Source organism: Dipodomys spectabilis, unplaced genomic scaffold (genome assembly GCF_019054845.1).
Source record: "Dipodomys spectabilis isolate Male_0828 unplaced genomic scaffold, ASM1905484v1 ptg000018l, whole genome shotgun sequence".
NCBI classification, from domain to species: Eukaryota; Metazoa; Chordata; class Mammalia; order Rodentia; family Heteromyidae; genus Dipodomys; species Dipodomys spectabilis.
In genome coordinates, this window is record NW_024870695.1 from 4,570,838 (window position 1) to 4,595,796 (window position 24,959).

Consider the following 24,959-nt stretch of genomic DNA (forward strand, 5'->3'; position numbering starts at 1 on the left):
TTTAAGAGGCTTGGTAGGAAAGTAAGGTTTGGAGAGAGTAGCAGTGAAATACAGACCTTACTCATGTGCCCTATCTTTGTATGGAAGCCAGTGGGGTCTGGAACATTCAGTCTGCAAACTACTCATTCCCTCTGATACAAATACACACACACACACACACACACACAGAGACACACACACACACCCCCCACAAAGATAATGCACTTTGTCCTATGTTCGTCTTAGGTTTATAGACCTTCATGTTTATTCTAATGACGACATACTTTGGAAAGTGGACCCTGTCCTATGCTCTCTGTGATAAGACATGTTGGGTCTAAACCAGACATGATGAACTCCTTTTTCTGTGTTCATAATTGGTTTAGTGCAGTATCTGATTCATGAATTGGCTTATGATAAGTGAATTTGTTTGTTTATTGTGCTGGTATGGGGGCTTGAACTCAGGACCTGAGCACTGTCCCTGAGATCTTTGCTCAAGGCTGGACTGTACCACTTGAGCCACAGCTCTACTTGCAGCTCTTTGGTGGTCAATTGGAGATAAGATCCATGTACTTTCTTGCTTGGGCTGTCTTTGAACTAAGATCCTCAAATCTCAGCCTCCTGAGTAGCTGGGATTACAGACATGAGCCACCAGTGCCTGATTATAGCAGCTTTTCTGTGAGAGTGAGACAGCAAGTCAGAAAAAGATGGAATTACTGTACCTACCTCACCAGGGAGGAGGAGGAGACAGGAGAGTCCATCTGTCATCTGCTCACCTTTAGGACCCAGGCTCCTTAAAAACTATCACAATGATGGGAACATTAGGGAAGTTCAGCAAAGCAGAAAAAACAGCACATGGGTCTTTCATTCCAGTACTAAGTGCTGAACTTCAGAAATGAATTGCTTTCCTCCCTCCTCCTCCCCCTTCCCGACCATCTGGATGCCACTGGGATACTACTCTGATAGCTAAGGCCAAATGGGCTGGGAAATAGAAGGTATGGGTGTTAGCAATCTGGAAGAAGCCTAGAGAGGGTCAGTTGGATCTACATGAGTCTCTAGGATGCTAGCCCCAACTTCCCTAAATGTTCCCATCATTGTGATAGGTTTTAAGGAGCCTAGGCTCTATAGGTGAACAGATGACAGATGGACTCACCTGCCTCCTCCTTCCCCCTGTGAGGTAGGTACTGTTATTCCATCTTATGAATAAGAAACTGACTTTAGAAATATTTGCTTGCCTACGGCCAACATCAGATCTGGGAATCCAGCCTTGGTTCTCCACTATGAAAACCTGGGCTGGATGTATGGCACCCCATACATCCAGCTTTCAAGACTAAACATCGTGACTCCCTCCAGACTCCCCTCTCCCCTTTGTGTTCCCTGTAGTCATTACGGACACCCCCCTGAGTCCCATGAGTCCTCTTTATTCTGATATTTGAGAACTGGGGTCAATGGAGTCAGGAACATTCAGTTTCACATAGACTTTTTGAGAGGGGAGGGGAAGTGGGGAAGTCAGGGGCACTAGGCTAGGTGGATGCTGGAGTGGAGACAGCAGAGAGGAAGGAAACTCTGCTGGTGGGTGACATGGTACTCAAGAGACTAGTGTAGACAGGGAGACTAAGTAGGAGACTCCTACTTAGTTAATTCATAGAAGGCTTCCTAAAGAAGGCTGGGCTCTGGAAAAGGGAAATGGAGATTCTGGGCACAGAAAATGTTGGAACTGAGCCCAAGGCCCAGAGGCTACAGTGTGCAAAACCAGTTGGCCTTCTGCTAACTCTCCATTTGCTTCTCACAGATAATGCCTTGCTCAGAGACCTCTGGGGCTGGCACCCAACACCTCATGCAAAACCACCTAACCCTCTGTCCTGGTGGCCAAAGATTTGGCAGTTCCTGCAGGCTCCTTTTCCCTCTTCTCCTTGGCAAGCCCCTCCCCTATTTCTGCTCTCCATAGCTCCACCCTATACCTGCTCACAAATCACCTGTCCCCCCCCCCCCCAAGTCTTGCCCATTCTGCAAAAGTCACTACCCCAGGAAGCCTCCTCCTCTCACTCCAAGAAAGCCCTTGTGGACAAGTTACCTGGTCTCTCTGAGGTCCCAGTTTGTCACCTGTTAGGCAGTAGAGGTCTAGGTCAAATATTATGGGAACACAGCAGGTAGATCACTGTTATCATTTTTATATTATTGGGGTGGAGTGGTGCTAAGAATTTGACTCAGGAGATACAACTTGACTCACACCCTCAACACATTTTTTTAACAAGGCTTTTCCCCCCTTAAGTCATAGAAATAATATGCTTCATGGAGATATAGAAAAATAGTCCCTAAAATAACTCCAGGCAGCTAGAACTTCTGCTGAGTGTTCTGAAGGTTTTGTTGCCTTGTTATGAGCTTCATGCCTGGTGTGTGTGTGGGGGGGGGTAGGATTGCTATTTTGACGACCACAAGACATAATTTCTGCACCATACCATCCATCCTTTTTAAAATGTACAACGATTCTATTTGCATAGGCACGGAACTGTTGCAAACATCCCATTTGGCATACCTTTCACTATTCCTAAAAACTTGAGCCCTTACTGGGTGTTTGGGTTTTTTGGGTTCAACATTGTTTCCAACCATCTCTTCCTGTTGCCCATTAGTCCCCTCGACCCGCCTGTTTGGTGCCAGAGGCACCGCCAGGTGTGATCTAGAGGGCTGGTGCTGGTGAGGATGGCAGAAGCCCGCGGAGCAGCGAGGCCCTAGGAGGGAGGATAGAGGAAAAGGAAGTGGCTTGGCCAGAGCTGGGGGAAGTGGGGGTTGAGTCCCAGCGCAGGTGCGGGGAGGGCTGGGGAGGAGCCTGGCTTTGGGAGCACCGGGCTGTCCTAGCAATCCGCACAGTGGGCAAATACAACAGGGCTGGGAGCCCTGGAGGGAGAGGTTGGGGCCCTAGAAGAACGGGCGAGCGTGAAGGATGCGGAGAAGGCCTTCTAGGGAGAGGCGCGGTGGAGGGCTCGAGCGGGTCCTGAGGTCGGAGCGGCGCCGGTGGGGGGTGGGGGGGCCGGGAGCCGGGCGCCGCGACCGGGCGCCGCGACCTGACATTGGTCATTCACGTGGGAGCGAGCGGCCCCAGGCGGCCACGCGAGCGCGCGTCCGGCCGGCGGGCGCGGCTCTTTCCCGCCCTCGCTCTGCATCGCGTCCAGGGCGCAGGGGGCTCGGTCTGCGCAGGGGCGTCGCAGGGTGCCGCGGGGTCCCCACGGGCTCGGGGACCTCATCGTCCACCATCCAGGCCGTGGAGTGGCTGGTGTATAGAGGCGAGGGGTGCGGGGGGGGGGGGGGAGCTGTCTTCTCCCGCTTGGCTCACCAGGATTGACGAGCGTCCAGGGCCAGAACTAGTCCCAACACCCAGACCCGCCCGGCTGGGGAGGCACTGCGACCCGCTAGTGCCGCCGCCAACTTCGGGCTTGAGAAAAAGTTGAGGATTTTTGTGACACGCCGGCCCCGGGGCGCGCGCTGCAAGTCCGGCGGCGGCGAGAGGCTGGTGCCGACCTGATGCGGGGCGGGGCTACGCCTGGGAAGTCTGAGAGGGGCGGCCGTATCGGCCAATGGGCGCCGCCGCCTACTTGCGGCCCAGCCCCGTGGGCCGGGTGTCCCGAGCGCACGAGCCCCGCGGCTCAGACGCGGCGGGTGGAGGCGCGGTCCGGGCGCTTCGGCCATGCCCGGCGGGGTCCACGCGGCTGTCCCGCGCTCGGCGCGCCCCTGAAGACGACGCCCCGGGCCCGGCCATGCCGCTGGAGACGCAGGACGCGCTGTATGTGGCGCTGGAGCTGGTCATCGCCTCCCTGTCGGTGGCGGGCAACGTGCTGGTGTGCGCGGCGGTGGGCACGTCGAGTGCCCTGCAGACTCCCACCAACTACTTTCTGGTGTCCCTGGCGGCGGCCGACGTGGCGGTGGGGCTGTTCGCCATCCCCTTTGCCGTCACCATCAGCCTGGGCTTCTGCACGGACTTCCACAGCTGCCTCTTCCTGGCCTGCTTCGTACTCGTGCTCACGCAGAGCTCCATCTTCAGCCTCCTGGCCGTGGCTGTCGACAGGTATCTGGCCATCTGCGTCCCGCTCAGGTGAGGCGCGTGGGATCTGCAAGGGCCTCGGTGAAGTAGAGGGTCGCCCTGTCCAAGCCCAAGGGACTGCCTTGGGAGACCCCCGATGGCACGCTGGGGGAGGATGCCCGTTAATCTCACAAACACGTGCACCCCATGTTTCTGAGATGCTTCTGGTGCACTAGAGGAAAACGGCCGCAGACACTGTGCACCCCCTCCCCCCCGCCCCCGGCGTCCTGGGTGCTCGTGTCCTTCTAGGGGGCTCCGCCTAGAGACAACTCTGAGGGTTTCAGGAAGAGCCGCCTGGGGTGAGGTGCCCACACGGGCCGGGGAAATCCAGGTGGGCGCAGGCGGTTTGAGGACGCGACAAAGGCTATCTTCCTCCTCCTCTCACCCCCCCCCCCCGCCGTCCCCCGGGAAGTCTTCAGGCACAACTTTAATGGTGCAGAAGAGCTGCCGTCCCAAAGCGGGAAATGAGGACCAGAGTAGCGGCCCCACGCAGCCCTGAGAGTTCTGGGGTTCGGGGAAGCTTCTGCTCAGGACCAGGCAACTTCAGACCCTGGGGTTTGGCAGTCAAAACAGGCACAGAGTACTCAGGACACAACTTAATTAGCTTGCTTGCTGTGAAGTGAGGCAGCCAAGCAGATCTGAGGGGAAGTGCCATTTGGGGGGAGGGGGGGGATGCTACTGACATTTGTCCCTGCATATTTGTGATGCAAATTACTCCTTATATATATATTTTTTTTCTAAAAGGAGTTGTAGTGCCTACTGGTTCACCAAACTAAATGGAACATCTATAGGGCCTCCTTGCTATCAGGTACACTTCATACCTTGCTGCCCTGTCGGAGCAGACCCAGAGGCCCATCGGGTTCTTAGAAAATTGTGGAGAACTTCCTTTTTCCACACGGAGAATACCCGCGGAGGATTCAGAGGATGGAGCTAGCTAGCCAGGGGAGTGGATCCTGAGTTGTAGCTGATGGATTTATAGTTGATACCCTTAAGTACCTGGGCCCCTTTGGCATTTCTGTGGTGAGTTTGGGATCTTTCCATTTGGAAGTGAGAAACCGAACAGGGAAACTAGATTACAAGAATAGAAAGAGAAGAGAGGGGACTCATTACCAGCTATGGACCGGGCTGTTTATATTATATTATATTGTTATATTTATGTACATCCCTTAACTACTTGCAGAGAATAGGTACTGTTGCCTGTATCCTGTTGGTTAGAGGCTAGTGGCTCAGGGAGGTGAGAATCTTGCTCAGGGTGGTACATCTTGGAATGAGTAGCAGAACTGGGACTTGAACTCAGAGCTGGCACTGTGTTCTCCCATGCTTCAGGCTGTCTTGCAGTACTGTGTGTGGCACCAATGTTGTAGATACAGAGAGAGAAGCATTCTGCTATTTCTGAAGAAGGCTTCTGCCTACAGTGAACTTGGTGGTGATTGTAAGAAAAAAGGGCTTGGTGGGAAATTGAGCAGAAGAGTACTCCCAGAGCAGGCAGATGTGTTAGCTTGGACTCTGTAGGTTGTATTCTGGGTTCCCGCGGGAACCAGAACCTCCTGCTTGGCAAGGCTGGGAGCTTATATGCTTGTCTGGGCTCTTCCACAATCTGCTGCCCTTGGCAGCTGACCAGAAGGCTTCAAGCATCCCATTAGGTGTGACAGAGCCCAGGGATTTCCCAGGCTTGGGCTGCAGAGCATCCTCTTCTCTCTTACAGATCTTTTCCCTGCCTTTTGGTTCTCATAGTGGGCACTTGATGGCCTTCTGGACTTTTGTTCTGCAGAAGGGCAGTCACACGCCCCCAGTGGGAGTTGCTCCTCTAAGGGAAGCCCTTGGGCTTGCCCCTGGCAGAGTCCCAGAGATACCCAGCTTACCCAAGAGAATATCTTGTGCCACATAGATGAAGCAGGAAGTTCCATAAAAGTTTAAATCTGGGGCTGGGAAGGTGGCTCAGTGGTAGAACACTTGCCTTGCATGCATGAGGTTCTGGGTTCAATTCCTCAGCACCACATAAGCAAAAAAGAAAAAAGCCGGAAGTGGCGCTGTGGCTCAAGTGGTAGAGCACTAGTCTTGAGCTGAAGAGCTGAAGGAGAGTGCCCAGGCCCAGAGTTCAGGCCCCACGACCAGACCCCCCTCCCCCCCCAAAAAAAGTTTAAATCTATAATTTCTCGTCCTGGTTTGTGTTGGGAGGAAAAAAAATTGAGTGTGGGTGTCTTAAAGAGAAACAGATGTTGATCTCAGGCTCCTCACTTCTTCTTTGCATTTGGGAAGGGCAGGAGGGTGAGAGAGATGTAAGTAGAAGACAAAAGGACACCAAATGCGGTTTCCAGGCGGCTTTCCCCATGTTGCTGAGAAGAAAGCTCCAAAGAGCTGCTTACTCAAAGCAGCTGCCTGACTCCTGCCCTGGAAGGTGCAGACATATGACCTGTCCACACACTGGCTCCTGTCCTAGGAGGGTGTGAAGGGTACCTGGATTTCACATGTCCCTGAAGCCCCCTGGGAGTTCCTGAAATGAGCCTTCTGCCCTCAACTGTGTCAGGAGTTGGGACAGGTTGAAAATGAAGGTTATATTGAGCTGGGGCTGTGATTTGTGTGTCTGTGGCAGCTACTTGGGAAGTAGAGGTGGGAGGAATTTGAGACCAGTAGTTTGAGAGTCACAGAGGAAGACCCAGTTTCAGGAAAATGCTGGTTCTTGGGCCCTACTTAATCAGAATGCCTGGGTTAGGTTGTGTATGGGGTGAGTTGATATCTAACAGGATTTTCTACTTATACCAAAGGTAGCCCTTCTGGAGTTGGGGTGGGGGGAAGCTACGATGCCTTCAGTTGATTGACCCAGGCTGGATATTGGCACCCCCTGAGTTCTGATTTAGTTCTGAAGCCTTTCTTGGGGTCAGGGAGCTGCAGGTGGGAGTCAAGTCAGAACTGCTGTGTTTAGGAGGATGTATCTCCTGTAGGAAGCCAAGCAAAGATTAAGAGCCAGGAATGAGGGCAAAAGGCTTAGTTATGTCTCTTGCCTGGGCATTGGATTTGTCCCAGTTCACTGATTCCAGAGCCTCACAAAGTATCTAGGCCTCAAGGCTGTATGAAGCTCCCCGCCTGCCATAGTGTTTACTGATGTGGAGGATAAGACAGGAGAAAAGGAAGCCCAGAGGAAACTAGGCACAGAAATCACACCTTCGGCCTGACTTGAGGCAAGGAATGTCTGCTCCAACCTGGTACCCTTTGCCTTAAGAGTAGCCACAGAAGGTCTGCTTTGTCTAATTCAGTCTGCAGACACTTCCCTCAGGTTGAGTTCAGGGAAACCATCGGCAGTGAGCTTCCAGAGGTGCACGTGTGGAGCTGGGGCACAGGCTTCTGGGCTCTGGTGAGCATGTGTCTCTTCCCATGGCTGCTACCCTGCCTCTCATTTCATCCTCAGGGTAGTTCTCATTCCTCTTCCCTTGTCTAATCCTGTTCCCCTTCATGTCACACCCACAGCAGGGTGACTGTGACTCACTGGCAACCTTCTCTGCCCCGCTCTGAGGACTCAGTTTCCCCTTCTACTTTGGTTGAGTTTCTAGTAGGGCTGAATGAAGTCTGTTTTCCCAGAGGAGCTGAAGGAGAGCATTTTGCAGGGAGTGTTTGGCTCTTGGACCAAGAGAACATAGATGGTGTGTTTGTCCATCCCTAGACCCTGGTCCTGCCAGTCTCCTGTCCTCTGCCACAATGAGATTCTTTCTGTCTTGGGTCTAGGCAGTAGGAGCTAAAGGCTTTTTAGCAAGACTTTGTACATTAGTGAAACTATGAATTCCACTAAGGGTAGAAGTTAGCAGTGGATTATGAGTGTTTTTCCCCAAAACTTAAAAATTGAGCTATAATGTCCACACTACTAAAATTTATCTTTAGTGTCATTTAAAAATAAGAAAGAAAATGCTCTGGGGCTGGGGAGATGGCTCAGTGGTAGAGTGCTTGCCTTGCATGCATGAGGCTCTGGGTTCAATTCCTCAGCACCACATAAGCAGAAAAAGCCCGAAGTGCCGCTGTGGCTCAAGTGGTAGAGCGTTAGCCTTGAGCTGAAGAGCTAAAGGAAAACACCCAGGCCCAGAGTTCAGGCCCCATGACCAACACACACACACATAAAAGAAATAACATGCTCTGGGCCCTTTCTCCTCTACCCTTCGTGATAGTTCCCTCCTCGATCTTCCTTCTTTCTCCCATATCAGTGTTACCTTCTCTTCCATATCATTCCCATTATAATGTGTTGAATGGTGTCCCCCCCCCCCCCAAGATATGTCCTGGAACCTGTGGATATTCCTGGTTATGAGCTCCAGGTCTGTGAGGTAACGTCTTGTCTCACATTCTAGAACCCTCTGGTGCTCAGTACAATGTCTAGCATCATGCACAAACCAAGAATTACTGGATAGCAGGAGCTTGTATCGTGCCCAGGGGAATAGCTGGGACAGGTGCGGGGAAACAGTGCCTTTGCAAAAAGGGCGTGTGAGCAGCTGATTTGAGGTGGTAGATCCATAGTGAGGGCCAGAGCTCGCTGGTGAGATGATGTCAGAAGAAAAGTTGGGGGCTGGGAAGGTGGCTCAGTGGTAGAGTGCTTGCCTTGCATGCACGAAGCCCTGGGTTCGATTCCTCAGCACCACATAAGTAGAAAAAGCCAGAAGTGGTGCTGTGGCTCAAGTGGTAGAGTGCTAGTCTTGAGCTAAAGAGCTGAAGGACAATGCTCAGGCCCAGAGTTCAGGTCCCATGACTGACAAAAAAGAGAAATAAAAGAAAAGTTGGATCTACATACATATATATATATATATATATATATATATATATATATACATATATATATATATATATTATGTGTGTGTATATATGTATGTATATATAGAGAGAGAGACAGAGAGACAGAAATATATATGTGGAGAAATATATTTATTTATTTTCATCCAGTACTGGGGCTTGAACTCAGGGGCCTTGGCACTCCTGCTCAGCTTTTCAGATAGTAGTGATACTTTCCCACTTGAGCCGCTTATTGCTGATTACTTGGAGATAAGAGTCTTGAGAATTTATCTGCTTGGCTAGATCAGATCTCAGCCTCCTAAGTAGCTAAGATTACAGGTGTGAGTCAATGGCATCTGGTTGTTTCAGTATTGTTTCCTATTTGTTTGCTAGCCACACTGGTCTCAAACTTATGACTTCAAGCAATCCTGCCTCAGTCTTCCATGTAGAAGGCACTACAGACACATGTCACCACTTCCTAGAAGTTTTAATGAAGCAATGAAGGGAAGCTATCTTCTAAGAGGATCCTGGGGGCAGACAAGGTGGTATGGTGATCAGACATGTCCCAAGATAGCTAGTCCTTAGATAGCTAACCCAGCTGAAGGACTGGATTGAGAACAGGTAGCTGTTGAAACTTTGGCTCAGCTTGCAAGTCCTGGTCCTGCTGTCACTGTGTGTGTTGCTTTGCTGTCATTTTATCCTCTGTGTCAGCATCACCTCCTAGCCTGAAGAAACAACCTTCAATCCAGCAGCCAGTACCAGTGTTGGCTTTTGTCTGAGGATGTCAGAACCTTCATCCTGGTCAGAGTGATGGGCAGCTTATTCTTCAGTGTGTGGTTCCCAGCTGGGCACGTAATGGCTTACCAGAAGCCTAGGTTTGGTCTGGTAGGTGAAGTATCTGAGCCATCTCAAGACAATCTGGAGGGACCAGAGAGTCCTGTTCCCTGGCTAAGGATAGTCAGGGAATGCATAGGAACCACCAGCCTGGGGACATAGCAGTGGAGATGGTGAGCACTCAGGCTGTGGTAGACAGGCTCCCCTGAGCAATAGGAGGAGGTAGGTCCCTCTGGCCACCATGGGCCTGCCGGAGAACTGAGTCCTAGAGCTCCCTCAGCCTCCAGCTGCTCTGAATGCCTATAATAGGGGCAGCTGACAGAAACAGCCTTGCCATTGAAATGGTGCTAGTCTGTACCTCACCTTGGCTAGTCTGTACGAGAAACTCCACAGATAGGAGACTGAAGCCAGGGCTGGACTGGCCTGTTTACCCATGAGCTCTGAGCCAGCATGGGAACGTCTGCAGGGAAAGACTGCAGACACTGTGGTCCTGCAAGAGCCACCCCTTCAGGAGTGCTCCTGACTAATGAGTGAGGGCACAAGCAGATTGTGATAATAATAATTTGGGTGAAAATATTATGTGGGTCAGAGAAGATGATGGCTAAAGAGTAATGAGGTTGGCCAAAGGAGGAGGAAGCTATGCCTGGGCTCACAGAATTTGAGTGGCAGCTGCAAGGACTGTTAGGGAGTTTTCCCTGCACCTCTTTCCTCCCATGGGGAGACCGAGGCCCAGCCTTTCTTCTTGCTTTGGGCTTTGAGTATGGTAATTCTTCCCTGGAGTGTTAACATGATACAGTCTCAGTCTCATGAGAGACCAGCAGCAGACTGTGAATGGCAAATAACAAGTGTATCTTCTTCTATATAGTTAAAGTAGAGGACAGATTCATAGGCAGTCAAGGATAGTCATTAACTCAGTCTGGCCAAGGGAGTGAGGTGTTTCTTTTTGTTGTTATTGTTTGTTTGTTTGTTTTTTTTGTCAGTCATGGGACTTGAACTCTGGGCCTGGGTGCTGTCCCTCAGCTCTTCAGCTCAAGGCTAGCACTCTACCACTTGAGCCATAGTGTCACTTCCAGTTTTCTGGTGAGTTATTGGAGATAAGAGTCTCACGGACTTTTCCTGCCCAGGCTGGCTTTGAACTGCGATCTTCAGATCTCAGCCTCCTGAGTAGCTAGGATTAGAGGTGTGAGCCACCGGTACCCAGCATGAGGTGTTTTTTCTAGCGAGTGTTTGAGTTGTGTGGGTGGATGAATGGAAGGAAAGAGTATTGGAGTAAAGCCCTGAGAATAAGCGGAAGGTGAGAGCCCTTCGATATTTCCATGAGTGCAGAGCTTGAAGGCTGGGAGGGGGTGGGGAGAGTGGTAGGTGTGGAGCAGGCAGGTCAAGAGGGTCTGGAGATTTCCTGAAGATGCTGGTGAGTCCATGATGGAGTCAGATATGTGTATATTGTTCTTTTTGGCATGTGTTAGAATTTAGCCAGTGGGCACAGAAGTAAACATTCAGAAGTTGCAGAAGGATATAAAGCATAAGTGTCCTTTTTCCTTGAGCATCACTAGCCTTCTAGCCCAGAGCCTGCCCTCCCCACCAAGACCATCTCTGCTGCTGTTTCCCCCAGGGGTCACTCCTTAGCTGACACCTAGATTTTGTGTCCACATCGGAGGGTCCTGTCTCACGCCGTGTTCTACACTGCCTCTACTCTTTCAATCTTTTCCTTTTGTCCCCACTCCCTGGCTGTTTCAGCCTGTATTTCTAATTCCATCAGTTCTTTTTTTTGGGGGGGGGGGGAGTCCAGTCGTGGGGCCTGAACTCTGGGCCTGGGCGCTGTCCCTCAGCTCTTCAGCTCAAGGCTAGTGCTCTACCACTTGAGCCACAGCGCCACTTCCGGCTTTTTTCTTTTTGCTTATGTGGTGCTGAGCAATTGAACCCAGGGCCTCAGGCTTGCAAGGCAAGCACTCTACCACTGAGCCAACTTCCCAGCCCCTCCATCAGTTCTTATACATAACAGTATGGTATTGACACATCCTCCTGTATACCTTAAATTATCTCTGGATCATTTATACAATACAATGTAGGTGCTGTGTTACACTTACTATGTTGTTTAAGGAATAGGATTAGAAAAAAATCTGTACATGATGCACTACAGTTTTTTCCAAAGTTTTTCAATGTAGACATGCTCTATGGAGGTCCAACTGCACCTCTTGATTAAATTTACACTTGTTAATAAAAATTTTAATATATTTGTACTTCCTTTCTCTCTTTCTGTCTCTGTCTCTCTGTCTTACGCAGCACACACAGGAATTTTAACAGATCTATAGTCCATAGTCAGATGTCAGTTTTATTCTTTGTAGCTCATCCCTCCCTCCTTTTTTCCTTCCTTCTGTCCTTTCTACTTTCTTCTTTCCTTCCTTTTAGGAATAAAGAGAATGGTCCTGCTTTTATTTAATACTTCCCTTTAGTTTCTTGAATCCAAAAAAAATTGCTTGGTTGTTTTCTTTTAGGGTTTTCAGACGTGAACATTTCTGAGGAAGCCAAGTGGTTGTTTTCTAGAATGTTCCTCATTTGGATTGAGTTGTTTCCTTATGGTTGTGTTGAGGTTGAACATGAGTGATGTGGTATCCTTGTTAGTTCATCACATAAGGCATACAAGGTCCACTTGTTGCACTGTTGCCATGATGAAGTTGATCACATGGGAAGTGGCGTGTGTCAAGATTACTGTGAAAGTGTGTGTGTGTCTTCCCCACTGATGATTCATGCCTCAATCAATCATTACCATGGTGGCTATAAGAGGATCATTTTTTTCAATCCTTCCATGTGAGTCAGTTTGTAGTCTTCTGTAAGGAAGAGTTTTGCCTTATCCTTGCTTTCTCCTGTTTTGAGGCATATGGATTTATGTCCATTCAGCCTGTGGTGCATTTTGATGCCAACATTTGGCCCACAAGAGCCTCTTCAGGCTCACTTCTTCTTTGAGTGTTCTCATTCATTCTTGAGTACTTCCTTATTTGCTGGCACAGGAAAAGATGCCAGGCTCAGATATGGCACCAGCTAGTTACCAAAGGGCTCTGGTTCCTTTTAGCCCTTTTAGTTGAAAACTAAGAATAGAAACGAAGATTTGGGTAGGTCTTGTCCATTGCTGCTGGAGTCATTTCTTTTAGGTCTTAGCATTAAAGAAAGCTAAGAGGTTTATTTTTGTTGTTTGTTTTTTTTAAGAATTCTTGCTGATAATAAGATGTCATATAGTTAATGAAAAGGAATCACTGAGTTAAGAAAATTGAGGCAGAATCATCAATAGGTGGCAAAACTTATGGGTGAAATTTCCATGATGGATATTTACAGAATCTCAAGGGAGCTAAAGACATACACTGGAAAAAACAATAGCCACTTCAATAGTTGGTGTTGGGAAAACTGGGCATCCATATGCAGAAAACTGAAAGTGGATCCTTGTTTGTTACCATGTACTAATATCAATTCAAAGTGGATCAAAGACCTTAACATCAGACCTGAACTTAAGTATAGATAGAAACTTCTTGAAAAGAGTACCAGACGTACAACAGATAAGAGAGAAACTTGACAAGTGGGACTACATCAAAACTAAAAGTTTCTGCACAGCTAAGGACATAGTTACTAAACTAGAAAGATAGCCAACAGACTGGGAAGAGATCTTTACCAGCAATATATCAGACAGAGGCCTAATATTCAATATATACAAAGAGCTCAAGAACCTAACCTCTCTCAAACCTAATAGACAAGTCACTAAATGGGTAAGGAAGCTAAGAAGAGACTTCTCAGAAGAAGAGGTAAGAATGGCAAAGAAACACATGAGGAAATACTCATCATCCCTGGCCATAAAATAAATGCAAATCAAAATAATTCTGAAATTTCATCTCACCCAGTTAGATTGGCTAACATTGTAAAATTGAACAACAAATGTTGGTGGGGGTGGGGGGAAAAAGGAACCCTACTGCACTGTTGGTAGGAATGTTAACTAGTACAACCACTCTGGACAGCAGTCTGGAGGTTCCTCAAAAAACTAAACATAGCCTTCCCTATGACCCAGTTATACCACTTCTGGGCATCTGCCCTGAATATAATGAGCCAGGATATGTTCATTGCTGCACTATTCACAATAGCCAAGATATGGAAACAGCTCAGATGCCCCACAATAGATGAGTAGATCCAAAAAATGTGGTACCTACACAAAACAGAATTTTACACAGCCATTAGAAAGAATAAAATAATGTCATTTGAGGGAAATGGATGGAACTAGAACAAATAATGTTACGTGAAGTAAGACAAGCTCAGAGAGACAAAAGGCATGTGTGGAAATTAGATCTAAAATGCACTGGGATATGATAAATTATACTGGATTCTAGGTATTCACACATAGTGAGACAAAAAAGAGGATACTCTTAGGAGACACACGAAGGCTCAATGCCTAAGTGCCTTTTCATATTTATATAAAATAATTTACATATCAAAATGAACTCCAAGATATGGAAACAAGAGAGCTCTCTTTTCTTTATTGTTTTTTAATTTTTTGGTTTTTTTTTTTGTCAGTTGTGGGGTTTGAACTCTGGGCCTGGGCGCTGTCCCTCAGCTCTTCAGTCCAAGGTGAGCACTCTGCCACTTGAGCCACAGAGCCACTTCCAGTTTTCTGGTGGTTTATTGGAGATAAGAGTCTCATGGACTTTCCTGCCCAGGCTGGCTTTGAACTGTGATCCTCAGATCTCAGCCTCCTGAGTAGCTAGGATTACAGGCGTGATCCACCAGAGCCGGGCTTATATTTTAGACTTTAGTTTTTGATAATTCCGTCTTTTTTTCTTTATGTGTCGTACATTCAAGTATACATCTTCAGAAGGGTTGGGGAGAGGGTACAGAACTCAAGGGAAAAAAGGTGAAAAAGTGCAGCAGTGGAGTGCATTGGTTATTGATGAAAGTGAACTATACGACTCGTGGGTGGAGATGTAAGGGAGGGACTGGACGAGAATGAGGGGACAGAAGATACTGTAGGAAAGGCAACGTGCTTGTTACCTGACTCATGTAATTGTAATCCCGCTGCACATCACCTCTATAATAACAATAAAGTAAATTAATTAAAAACAAACCTTTGTTCTTCCTGGCTGGTAGTACACTTCTGTGATCCCAGGTTTCTGGAGGCTAAGTCAGGAGGATCCAGAATTCAAAGTCATCTTGTGTTATATTTCTGAGACCCCGTATCAAAAAAAAAAAAAACAAAAAAGAAAAAGAATCCATTGTTCTGAGTCTAGTCTAGCACTGTTCCAGCTATGTGATTCTGGTGATCACTTGAGGAATTTTCTTTTGCGTTGGTTTGTTCATCCTTAAGATGAGTCTGTGCTTAAAAATGTGAGTTACGATCCATTAGTAAGTCATTTAGCAGGTTGCAACTGGTATTTAAAAGTTGAAATCTGAATATACCATTTGTATTAAGGTAACAATTATTTCATGAAGACTCACTGGGTTATATTAAATGATGCAGGTAATGGATCATGGTGTAGAGTGTACTTTTTACTGTCAGGGTCAAAAATTAAAGACAAAACAACAAAAGACAAAAAATAAAAAGATTAGACTAGATGGGAAGAAAAAGATATTTACAGAGTCTTAAAATATGCATGGGTGTGGTTCATGCACTCAAGCGATAGAGCACCTGCCTAGCAAGCTTGAGGTCTTGAGTCTAAACTCAGTGCCAATATATATATGTATATGTGTGTGTGTATATGTGTGTGTGTGTGTGTGTATACTGGTTTCTGAAATATCTGCTAGATTTTATTAATGAATATACCTAGATCTTAAGGTTTTGTGAGAATTTTTTAAATTGTAGATTTTCCTTCAATAGATAATACTATGCAAAATTTTTATTTCTTTTGTTTGTGAATACTTCAAAAATTATTTCTCACTGTTGGGGATGGTTCTCAGGGTGTTGTACTTGCTAGGCAAGCCCTCTTCCTACAGACTTATACCCACAGGCCATGAATACTTTCTGAAAAACTCTTAATTTGGTTCCATGATAAATATGAAAAAGTAGGGTGGCAGCTATTAGGATGAAAATACCCCCTCTTTGTGTGGTCTGTAAGCTAAAGCCTTCGCATGGTCCTACACGCCATGCCTTGCTCAGTTTAGCAGAGCTGCCTGGTGGATGTTAAGCACGTATATATTGTATATATGGTTAAGAGGACTGAGTTCTGGCTCTCCAGGAACTTAGGCTTGCCAGTCTGGGTGTTGAATGTCTTGGAGACAAATGAGCAAGGTGGAGCCTCTACTTCCATTGGGAGGAGATAAAGGTGCAAGAGTGTAGAGGGTACATGGGAGGGCCAGTCACGGGTACCAGGAGTACAGTGGTGTACTTCGGGATGAAACACTGCTTCCAGGTACAGTTCTGCCTGGTGATTAGTTCATGTGTGATAACTTAGTCAGAGAAGCATATTTGCTTTGTCCACATGAGTTTGCCTAATCAACGGAAGTGGGAGAACGGGAGGAGAATTAGTCCATGGGGAAAGGAGAAGGGCCCCAGGTTGACTGGTGAGAGGGGAAAACCCTTCCTCAGAGCTGCACCACAGCCATGGCTGGTAGACTGCAAAGATTGTGGAGGTGGATGCACAGGTTTTATTCCAGAGAGAAAACCAGTGGAGGGAATCTCCAGCAGAAGCTGAGCCCACTACTGCTGCTTACAGACCTGAGATTGACATAAGGAGTTCATGAAAGGTACTGGGAGGTTGGTTAGACAGGGAAAACTTTGTTAATGCTAGCCAGGGAAGATAAGTAGTGTGGTCACCAACCAGCCCTTTGCCCCTGGTGATAATGGTGCCAAGAAGATGTCACTCTCTTGGGCCAGGTCAGGTGAGGTTTTCCTATGGGACAAGGGAAGAGGCAGGCTATCCTGTAAGCCACCTGTGAGTAACATGGTACCTGAACAAACCTGGCTGCCCGTAAGTCCCCCAGCTATGGCAGGCTACATTGCCGCCACGCCCAACTTAGCCACAGCCACAGTCAGTTCAGAACTCACTCATCTGCACTGCCCTAGCACCAATGGTCTCGCTCTAAGAAAAGTTTTCCTAGGATTCTGTTGACTTTTTGGAAGATCTTTAATGGGCACTGTATCAGCCACTGGACCTGCTAGACTGCCTGCCCAGGTGGCCATGTGATTCTGTAATGATTCTAGTATAAGACTGACTATTTCAAGTGATCTACCCTAGCCTCCACGTTCCATATAAGCCCTGTTGTTTATGTGACGTTTAGAGAACATGAGTTTTTCTCAGGATGTTGGTATTGGTTTATAGCAGAAATGTCTGTATTTGCAAAGGACTGAAACTTGTAAGCAAGCCTATTAAAAAAGAAGGCTGGAAACAAACAGCTTTGATAAACATTTATTTACCTATTTGCATTTATAAGGTAGTCCCTCTCCCCATTGAACCCAAGACCTCCCACATAATTAGGTACCTGTTGTACACAGAGCCTCATCCCCTACTCTGCAGCTAGGAGGTGGGCTTGGGAAGTCACTGCTTCTATCATGGAGCTGGGGCTCTGTGAAGCCCCTGGCTGGACTGGCCAGGCTCAGTGTCACTGTTCAGAATAGCTGCCCTTGAGGATCTGAGTTGAGAGCTAGGGATTGAATTCTGAAGCTAAGAGGAAGACTTGGTTTGAGCTGTGGGCTGCAGAGTCAGAGTGGGCCCCTGCCCCAGAAGTAGGCCAGCACTTACTATGCAGCCCTCGTAGTCCCCTGCCCCCCTTCATTATGTAACCACAGTGTTCACACTGTTCCCTTCTGTTGATTCCTTCCGTGTGACTGTTTTCCTATCAATCTCCTTAGCTAATGAGCTCCTTATAAGGAGAATGGATGGATCTGAGCACAGTTCCATACACAGCACTGGGCACAGACATTTCCCGGAGTGTCAGCTTTCCCATTTCATCCCTCTAGTGTGGGCCACAAAGGCTGGGCTTGTTCCTGCTGTGTTTGGGATAATGAATCTGACTTTGTTTTCTGCATTCACGTCTCCATCACTGGTCATTTACTGTCCTGCACTTGGGTCAGCTGGCTTCCTTCCTGTCCTTCCTACTGAGCAGAGCAGTAACTGACACGGGGAGAGATGTGGCCTGTACTTTTTGGGAATGTTTCGGAGAGATGGACATTCACGTGGAGACTTGAGGATGTTGTGAAAACCAGTGGCACACAGAACAAGGAGTGGGACCCACAGCAGGGGGTGGAGGCTGGGGAGGGAGGCAGGTGTTCAGAGAGGATGGAGACATGAGCATGTCCAGAGGTATCTAGAGCTTTCAATACCAAGGACTCCAGGCGTCAGTCCTTCCAGGGCCCTGGAGAGTGCAGGAACACCTGCCTGTTTTCTATAGCATCCCTGACTCCTACCTGGTCCAGGGTTTAGGAGTATGTCCCATAGGCCATCTGTCCTGCCACCATGGAGCTGGAGCTCCAGAGCCTAGAGAAGCCCAAACCTCTTCCCTATGGAGGTGGTGCAGGCAGTCTGGTCAAATCATCCAGCAAAATAGAAAAAGAGGGGGCTGGGAAGGTGGCTCAGTGGTAGAGTGCTTGCCTTGCATGCATGAGGCCCTGGGTTCGATTCCTCAGCACCACATAAGCAGAAAAAAAAAGCCGGAAGTGGTGCTATGGCTCAAGTGGTAGAGTGCTAGCCTTGAGCTGAAGAGCTGAGGGACAGTGCCCAGGCCCAGAGTTCAGGCCCCACGACCAGAAATAAAAAAAAAAAAAAATTAGAAAAAAAATAGAAAAAGAGTGCATGTTTTCCTTCCTTGCCTAAGGAGAGTCTGCCAAGAGTAACAGGGCTCTTCCTTCAAGTTCTAGTTCCCATATAGTTCCTGGCAAAGTGGGGCTCCCTGGACTTGGGAAATGGCTCTGGCAAAGGCAGATGTGTCTGGGAAAAGAATATGAAGCAGCTGACCCCTGGCCAGGTATGGCAAAGGGAGCTAGGATTTGTGAGATCAGCACTGAAGGTGGGTAAGCAGGAAAATGACTATACTAGAAAAACTTGGAATCAGATTAGATTGGATTTGTGTTACAGTAACTTAGTGGTAGTGGAAAATGGTTTCATCTCTTTGAGCCTTGGTTTTTCAGCTCCCTATGTGTCAGCAAGGAGCTAGCAGCTATTCTGCACGGGACATGGCACAGTGAGTGTGTACAGTGCACAGAGTGGTAAGCTCAGGGGCTTCAGCCCTGGTAGTATTGTGCTGTATTATGGTTCATTTGGAGGAGGGATCTGTAGGCATTTGCCCCAAAATTTGACATCCGATTCTTTGTGTATCAGTTCAGCTTCTGAACTGATAGAGTGGAAAACTATCTACCAGTTAGGGAGAAACTAAGAAGGAATTAGGAAATTAGGGAGGAGGGGCTGGGAAGGTGGTTCAGTGGTAAAGTGCTTGCCGTGCATGCATGAGGCCCTGGGTTCAATTCCTCAGCACCACATAAGCAGAAAAAGAAGTGGTGCTGTGGCTCAAGCGCTAGAGCACTAGCCTTGAGATGAAGAGCTGAGGGACAGTGCCCAGACGCAGAGTTCAGGCCCCATGACTGGCAAAAAAAAAAAAAGAAAGAAAAATTAGGGAGGTTTTAGGTGGAGAAATGGTTCTGTAAGAGTTTTAATTGCCATTGGAACATTTTAGATGAAGGTAGAGATGTGGGTCGATTGTATGTGTCAGATGTGGGGTAAGTATTTCAGTTCTTGGGAAACCAGTTTTCAATGTCACAGTGCTCTGTATAGCTTCCTGGCGAAATGGATTCAAGTTCCCACCTCTCCTTTCCAAGCATTGTGCCCTCTCCTCTCAGTGCTGCCCTCTCCCCCAAATCTGGCCTCTTCCCCAAGGGTACAGATGCTCTTACCCACTCACCGAACCCCAGGGAATGGGATACAGCTCTATCTTGGTTCTCTTCACACCTCTTTCCAGAATATCCTCCCAACATCACACTCTTACCTTCTGTACACTCTCACCTTTCTTTCTGATGCTTAGTATTGAAGCCAGGCCCTGTGCATACTAGGCAAATGTGCTATTGTGTGCATCATATCTCCAGTTCCAGTGGGGGAACTTTTGAGGCCCCCCCGAATTGTTCAAATATGCTGCTGCTTCCTGGCGGCCATACTTTGGTCTGCTAGTCTTTCTCTGTCTCCTCTATTGCTGTCACATTCTTGGAAACTTTCCTGCCAAGACTGTCTTTGAACTGTGAGCCTCAGATCTCAGCCTCCTGAATAGCTAGGATTAAAGGCGTGAGCCACCAGTGCCTAGCCAAGTCAGTATTTTCTCTTGAATCAGCTAACTGAAAATTTCCTTCTTCATCTCTGCTTCTCTTGTTCCCCTAAAATGCTGTGAAAGCTTAGCTGTCTGCAGCTTAGCATAACCAGTACCATGCCTTTGCTTATAAGCCTTCAGTGGCTTCCCATAGCGCAAGGAGCTGGCCCTTGCCTCACCTTAGCTCTTTTATGTCTCCTTTGGCTTCTTGAGGGGAAGTAATAGTCTTTCATGATGGGAAACCTTAGCTTGTGTTGTTTTGCTTGGACTGTTTTTCTCTCCACCCTTCACATTTTCATCCCTTCTCATCCATTAGCTTGCCATTTAAGAGGCCTTCTCTCACATCCTATATTGTCAGACTCCTTGTTTGTCTCTTATCACTGTCTTTTTATCCCTCCCCAATTCCTAATGGATTATTTGTATATTTACTTGTTTGTTTCCTGTCTGTCCCATTAGCTTATATTCCCTGAGGTAATTAGGCCTCTAATGCCTAGCACAACACAGTTATAAAGGAAGAACCCTTTAAATGAAGTAATGAGCAAGGAAGAGAGGAGGTGATGGGGGTTCAGAGCAAGCTGTGACCACCTGCTCCCCTGATGAAATAAGCTGTTTTTCTTTCTTTATTCAAGACAATTTGGCATAAAATTAGTTATTCACATGTGAAGGATCAAGAAGTTTTGAGAAGTTTGGATGTGGGTGGATCTCTTGTTGTTTTGAACTCTGGTGGGAAGCTTCCCTCACAAACTCTTCCATACTCTGTGCCCACTATTGTTTTTTTAAAAAGGTAAAATAAGAGTCATGGTGTCATGGAAGGAACCCGGGCCTCATGGGCCTGGGAGTCCTGATGTAACTTCTTGTCTTTGGCTTCTGTTGGCTTATTATGTTTGAAAAGTTTGTGTCTTTAATTCCTCATTTGTGCAATAAGAATAGTTGGACTATAAAAAGAGAAAAATCCTTCTCTCATGTTTTGGGCAGCAGGTAACAAATACCTAAATGGAATATGTAATCAAGACATTCAGCAGGGAATCTTGAAGGTTCTAAGGTTATCTATTAGTCCCAAGATGTCATCAAGGACCTGGCCCTTCCTTAGTACTGCTTGGTCCTTGGTTTTGTCTTCATGCCTGCTACTCATGATAACAAGATGGCTTCAGTAGCTCTGGGCATTACTACTTCCACAAAAGTATCAAAAATAGAAAAGAATGGTCATGGGGCAGACTTTTCTTCTTGGGTTTGTCCTTTATCAGGAAGTAAAATCTTTCCTGGAGGTCCCCTCACAGACTTTTTATGTTTTATCAGCCAGAACTATCTCATTATCTATCTTAGACCAATCAATATCAAGAGAATGAAAGCTTACCCCACACAGATTCCATCTGTCAAGACTGTCTTGCGGTCAGCTGTACTCAGCTCACTACACTTGAGTCTCGTGCAGAGCTAAGTGTGGAAAAGTTGCTGTGATGCTAAATGCTTGGCTTCCAGGGCATTTCTGTTATCCTTCAGGGACTGATCATGTCATTTACATCTCTGATGAGGCAATATGAGGAATAACATTTTTATCAGTGACTTTACATTCCTGAATAGGGAGGAAAGCAGAAAAGATTTGGAAACAGATCCACTAGCCCAGAAACAAATTAAGTGAGCAACTGAGCCCAGCAGGCTATCTGTAGTAAGGCTCGACACTGGAGTTGTCTGTAGTTGAGAGGAACCCTCCAAGGGAAAAGACTATAGGTCACTGAGTTACAAGGTCAAAAATTAAAATCAAGTTTCTACTTCTGGTTGCGAACCTGCTCAGGTCGGCGGGGTCCACTGTGTCCTCAGGGAGCCGTCAGGCAAGGGTGGGTGCAGGGGCTGGGAAGGCAAGGTGGGCGTTGAGAGTGGGAGGGTTTTGCAGTGTGAAGACTTAAATCCAAGGTGATGGCAAAACATATGAAGTTCATGGTCAGGACTGTGATGGTACAGGACGGAAATGAGGAAGGTGCATGCAGGATGCTGAACAGAATCCTCACAATGGATGGGCTCATAGAGGACATTAGGCGACAACAATATTATGAGAAGCCTTGTCACTGGTGACAATGGGAAAGCTATGAGAACTGCTAGAGGATTTACAACATGGAGATGGCTTGAAACATCAACTTCTTGATGCAAAAGAATAGGGCAGATCCGTGGCAGGGCTGCTGAGGCCTGTGGGTCGGAAGCCCACATCTACTTGACGCCTCCATCCCTTTTCTTTCTCCAACCTCACTTTTTGTTACCATTCTCTACAGTAAACTCAATCATGTGTATGCAAAAAATAAAATAAAATCCCTATGGGGCCACCCAGTAATATTTATTTCCTACTTAATTTCCTTAGCAAGGTGTACTGGCTCTCTTGTCTGTCAAGGCCAGAGCATCTAGCATTCCTAAGTAGCAGAATACTGCTTTAACGCTGAGAGGGTGTGGGTTTGGTGGTAGACTGTTTGCTTAGCATATGAGGCTCTGAGTTCAGTCTCCAGTACTGAAAAAAAGTAAAAGCTGTCAGATAAGGACACCTTAGGGTGTCGTCATTCTAGTTGAGGGAAAACACATGGAACATCAATAGGCTCTGACAAATCTGTGTTTGTAGTAGCCTCCTATTCATAAGATGTGAGGAGAAAATGAGGAGGAACAGATGTTCTGGCTGATGTTGGGTTTGTGGCACTCAGGAGGACTGATCGGGCCATGCTGAGGAGGAGGAGCTCTGTCTTGCAAGCAAAGAAAAATTAGATAGTTTTCATAATCAGGTCTTAAGGTACTGTGAATCAAGCTAATTTTTAGTTTTCTGTCTGCAGTTACAGGAAGTTGTGTTTCATTTAATATATGTCATTGTAATTTTACATATTATGGGCCAGCTATTAATATTTACTTCCTAATTTTTATGTTCTGCTAGCAGTTCAGAGAAAGCACTTCCAGAACTTGATTCCCAGTTTTCTGGGAAATGAACCTACCCATAGTCTGAAGCAACCTTCTGGTATTTGTGGGAGAACAGGTGCTTGTTTAGAGCCATGAGTGATGCCATCTGGGCTCTTTAGGCTTCGTTCGTTCAGTGGTCACCTTATCAGTGACCCTCTATCACCCTCTTGAAAGTTACCATCCCTGCCTGTCCTGACCTTCCTTACTGTGCTTTTATGTTTTTCATACCACAAACATTTCCCTCTGCTAACATGTAAATACCTAACATTTGGAAGAGATCTATATTCTGTTTACTGATGTGTCTCTGCCACTTAGAACTTACAGAAGACCTAGACCCAAAGGTCAGTATGGGGGTCATTAGAAAGTGCTCCTTTGGGGGCAGGCATGGCTTAAGTGTTAGAGTACTTCTGTTGGAACCCTTGGCCTTGAGACAAAACCCAAGTACTGTCAAATACAACAACAAAAAAATGTTCTTCAAGGTATCTACAATGGGTTTGATTAACTGTCTTTTTAATCACTGAACAGATATGAGTTACTATGGCAAAAGTTGAAATCGTTCTCCTGTTTGGCTGTCTCCCCCAGGTAATGACCTGGAGGTTGAACCCTCAAGGTGGTTAGAACTAAGGGGCTATGGTGTGTTCTTGGGATTTGGTTGCAGAGGGTTATAAACTGACCATACCTGATGTTCTTTTGAACAGGTATAAAAGTTTGGTCACTGGGACCCGAGCAAGAGGAGTCATTGCTGTCCTCTGGGTCCTTGCCTTTGGCATTGGACTGACTCCATTCTTGGGGTGGAATAGCAAAGACAGTGCCATCAACAACTGCACGGAGCCCTGGGATGCAACCATGAATGAAAGCTGTTGCCTTGTGAAGTGTCTCTTTGAAAATGTGGTCCCCATGAGCTACATGGTATATTTCAATTTCTTTGGGTGTGTTCTGCCCCCACTGCTAATAATGATGGTGATCTACATCAAGATCTTCATGGTAGCCTGCAAGCAGCTTCAGCGCACAGAACTGATGGACCACTCAAGGACCACACTCCAGCGGGAGATCCACGCAGCCAAGTCACTGGCTATGATTGTGGGGATTTTCGCTCTGTGCTGGCTGCCAGTACATGCTGTCAACTGTGTTACTCTTTTCCAGCCAACTCTGGCTAAGGATAAGCCCAAATGGGCAATGAATGTGGCCATTCTCTTGTCACATGCCAACTCAGCGGTCAATCCCATTGTCTATGTCTATCGGAACCGAGACTTCCGCTATACTTTTCACAAAATCATATCCAGGTATATTCTTTGCCAGATAGATATCAAGAGTGGGAGTGAGCAGGCTGGGTCACGACCTGCTCTCCATCTGGGTTTATGACACAGGCTCTGGCCTCTTGGAGGACAAAGTACAAACTTGTAATAAAGAACAGGACAAGATATAGCTGGATGATTTTCACTGTGAAAGCCACAAGCATTTGAACTGCCTCTTGTACCCCGCTGCCTGGAGTTGTTATCACATATCTAGCTGATCTGCACATGCTAGTAGTAGGTGCCAAGAGTTGACAAATGTATTTATGGTTCTGTTTGGCTGCTCTTAATGTGTGGATGATGCCAACGACTTGAATGGATTCTAAGACTATTTTGATTCTTAAGAGTCTGTTTCATTCATGACATAAAAATGACAAACTATTTTACTGTGAAATACTGTGAACTATTACAATGCAAATATTTTAACTTAAAGGTAAAATGCAAAAATGAAAGTTGACTATACTAATGTATACTTGTTCCCAGAATGGTAACCAAGAAAACTAAAAGTTAGTTCTTCAACCCAGAAACTGCTGTATTTAGGAACTGATACTCTCCTAAATGTTTAATAAAATCATCATCAACAAAGAAACTGGAGAAATGGGATCCCGCCTCTATTGGATTACCTCTGCTAGAACTCAGAACTTGCTTCTTTCAAAGTTCAAGTTAAGCTGGGTGCAGGTGGCTCACGCTTGTAATCCTAGCCACTCAGGAGGCTGAGATCCGAGGATCTCGGTTCAAAGCCAGCCCTGGCAGGAAAGTCCATGATACTCTTATCTCCAATAAACACTAGAAAACCAGAAGTGGCGCTGTGGCTCAAGTGGTAGAGCACTTCCCTTGAGCTGAAGAGCGCAGGG

The 24,959-nt window shown here is 46.9% G+C and overlaps 1 protein-coding gene and 1 pseudogene across 1 annotated transcript; both read left to right on the forward strand.

Annotated features, from left to right (window-relative positions):
• The first annotated feature begins 3,643 nt into the window (after window positions 1-3,643).
• On the forward strand, window positions 3,644-24,832 carry Adora2b (adenosine A2b receptor). The gene is made up of 2 exons (XM_042673888.1): window positions 3,644-4,063; window positions 23,512-24,832. The coding sequence occupies exons 1-2, from the start codon at window positions 3,729-3,731 to the stop codon at window positions 24,173-24,175; spliced, it is 999 nt and encodes a 332-aa protein (XP_042529822.1). The 5' UTR covers window positions 3,644-3,728; the 3' UTR covers window positions 24,176-24,832.
• LOC122103332 lies at window positions 21,798-22,175 on the forward strand (annotated as a pseudogene).
• Window positions 24,833-24,959: the final 127 nt, after the last annotated feature.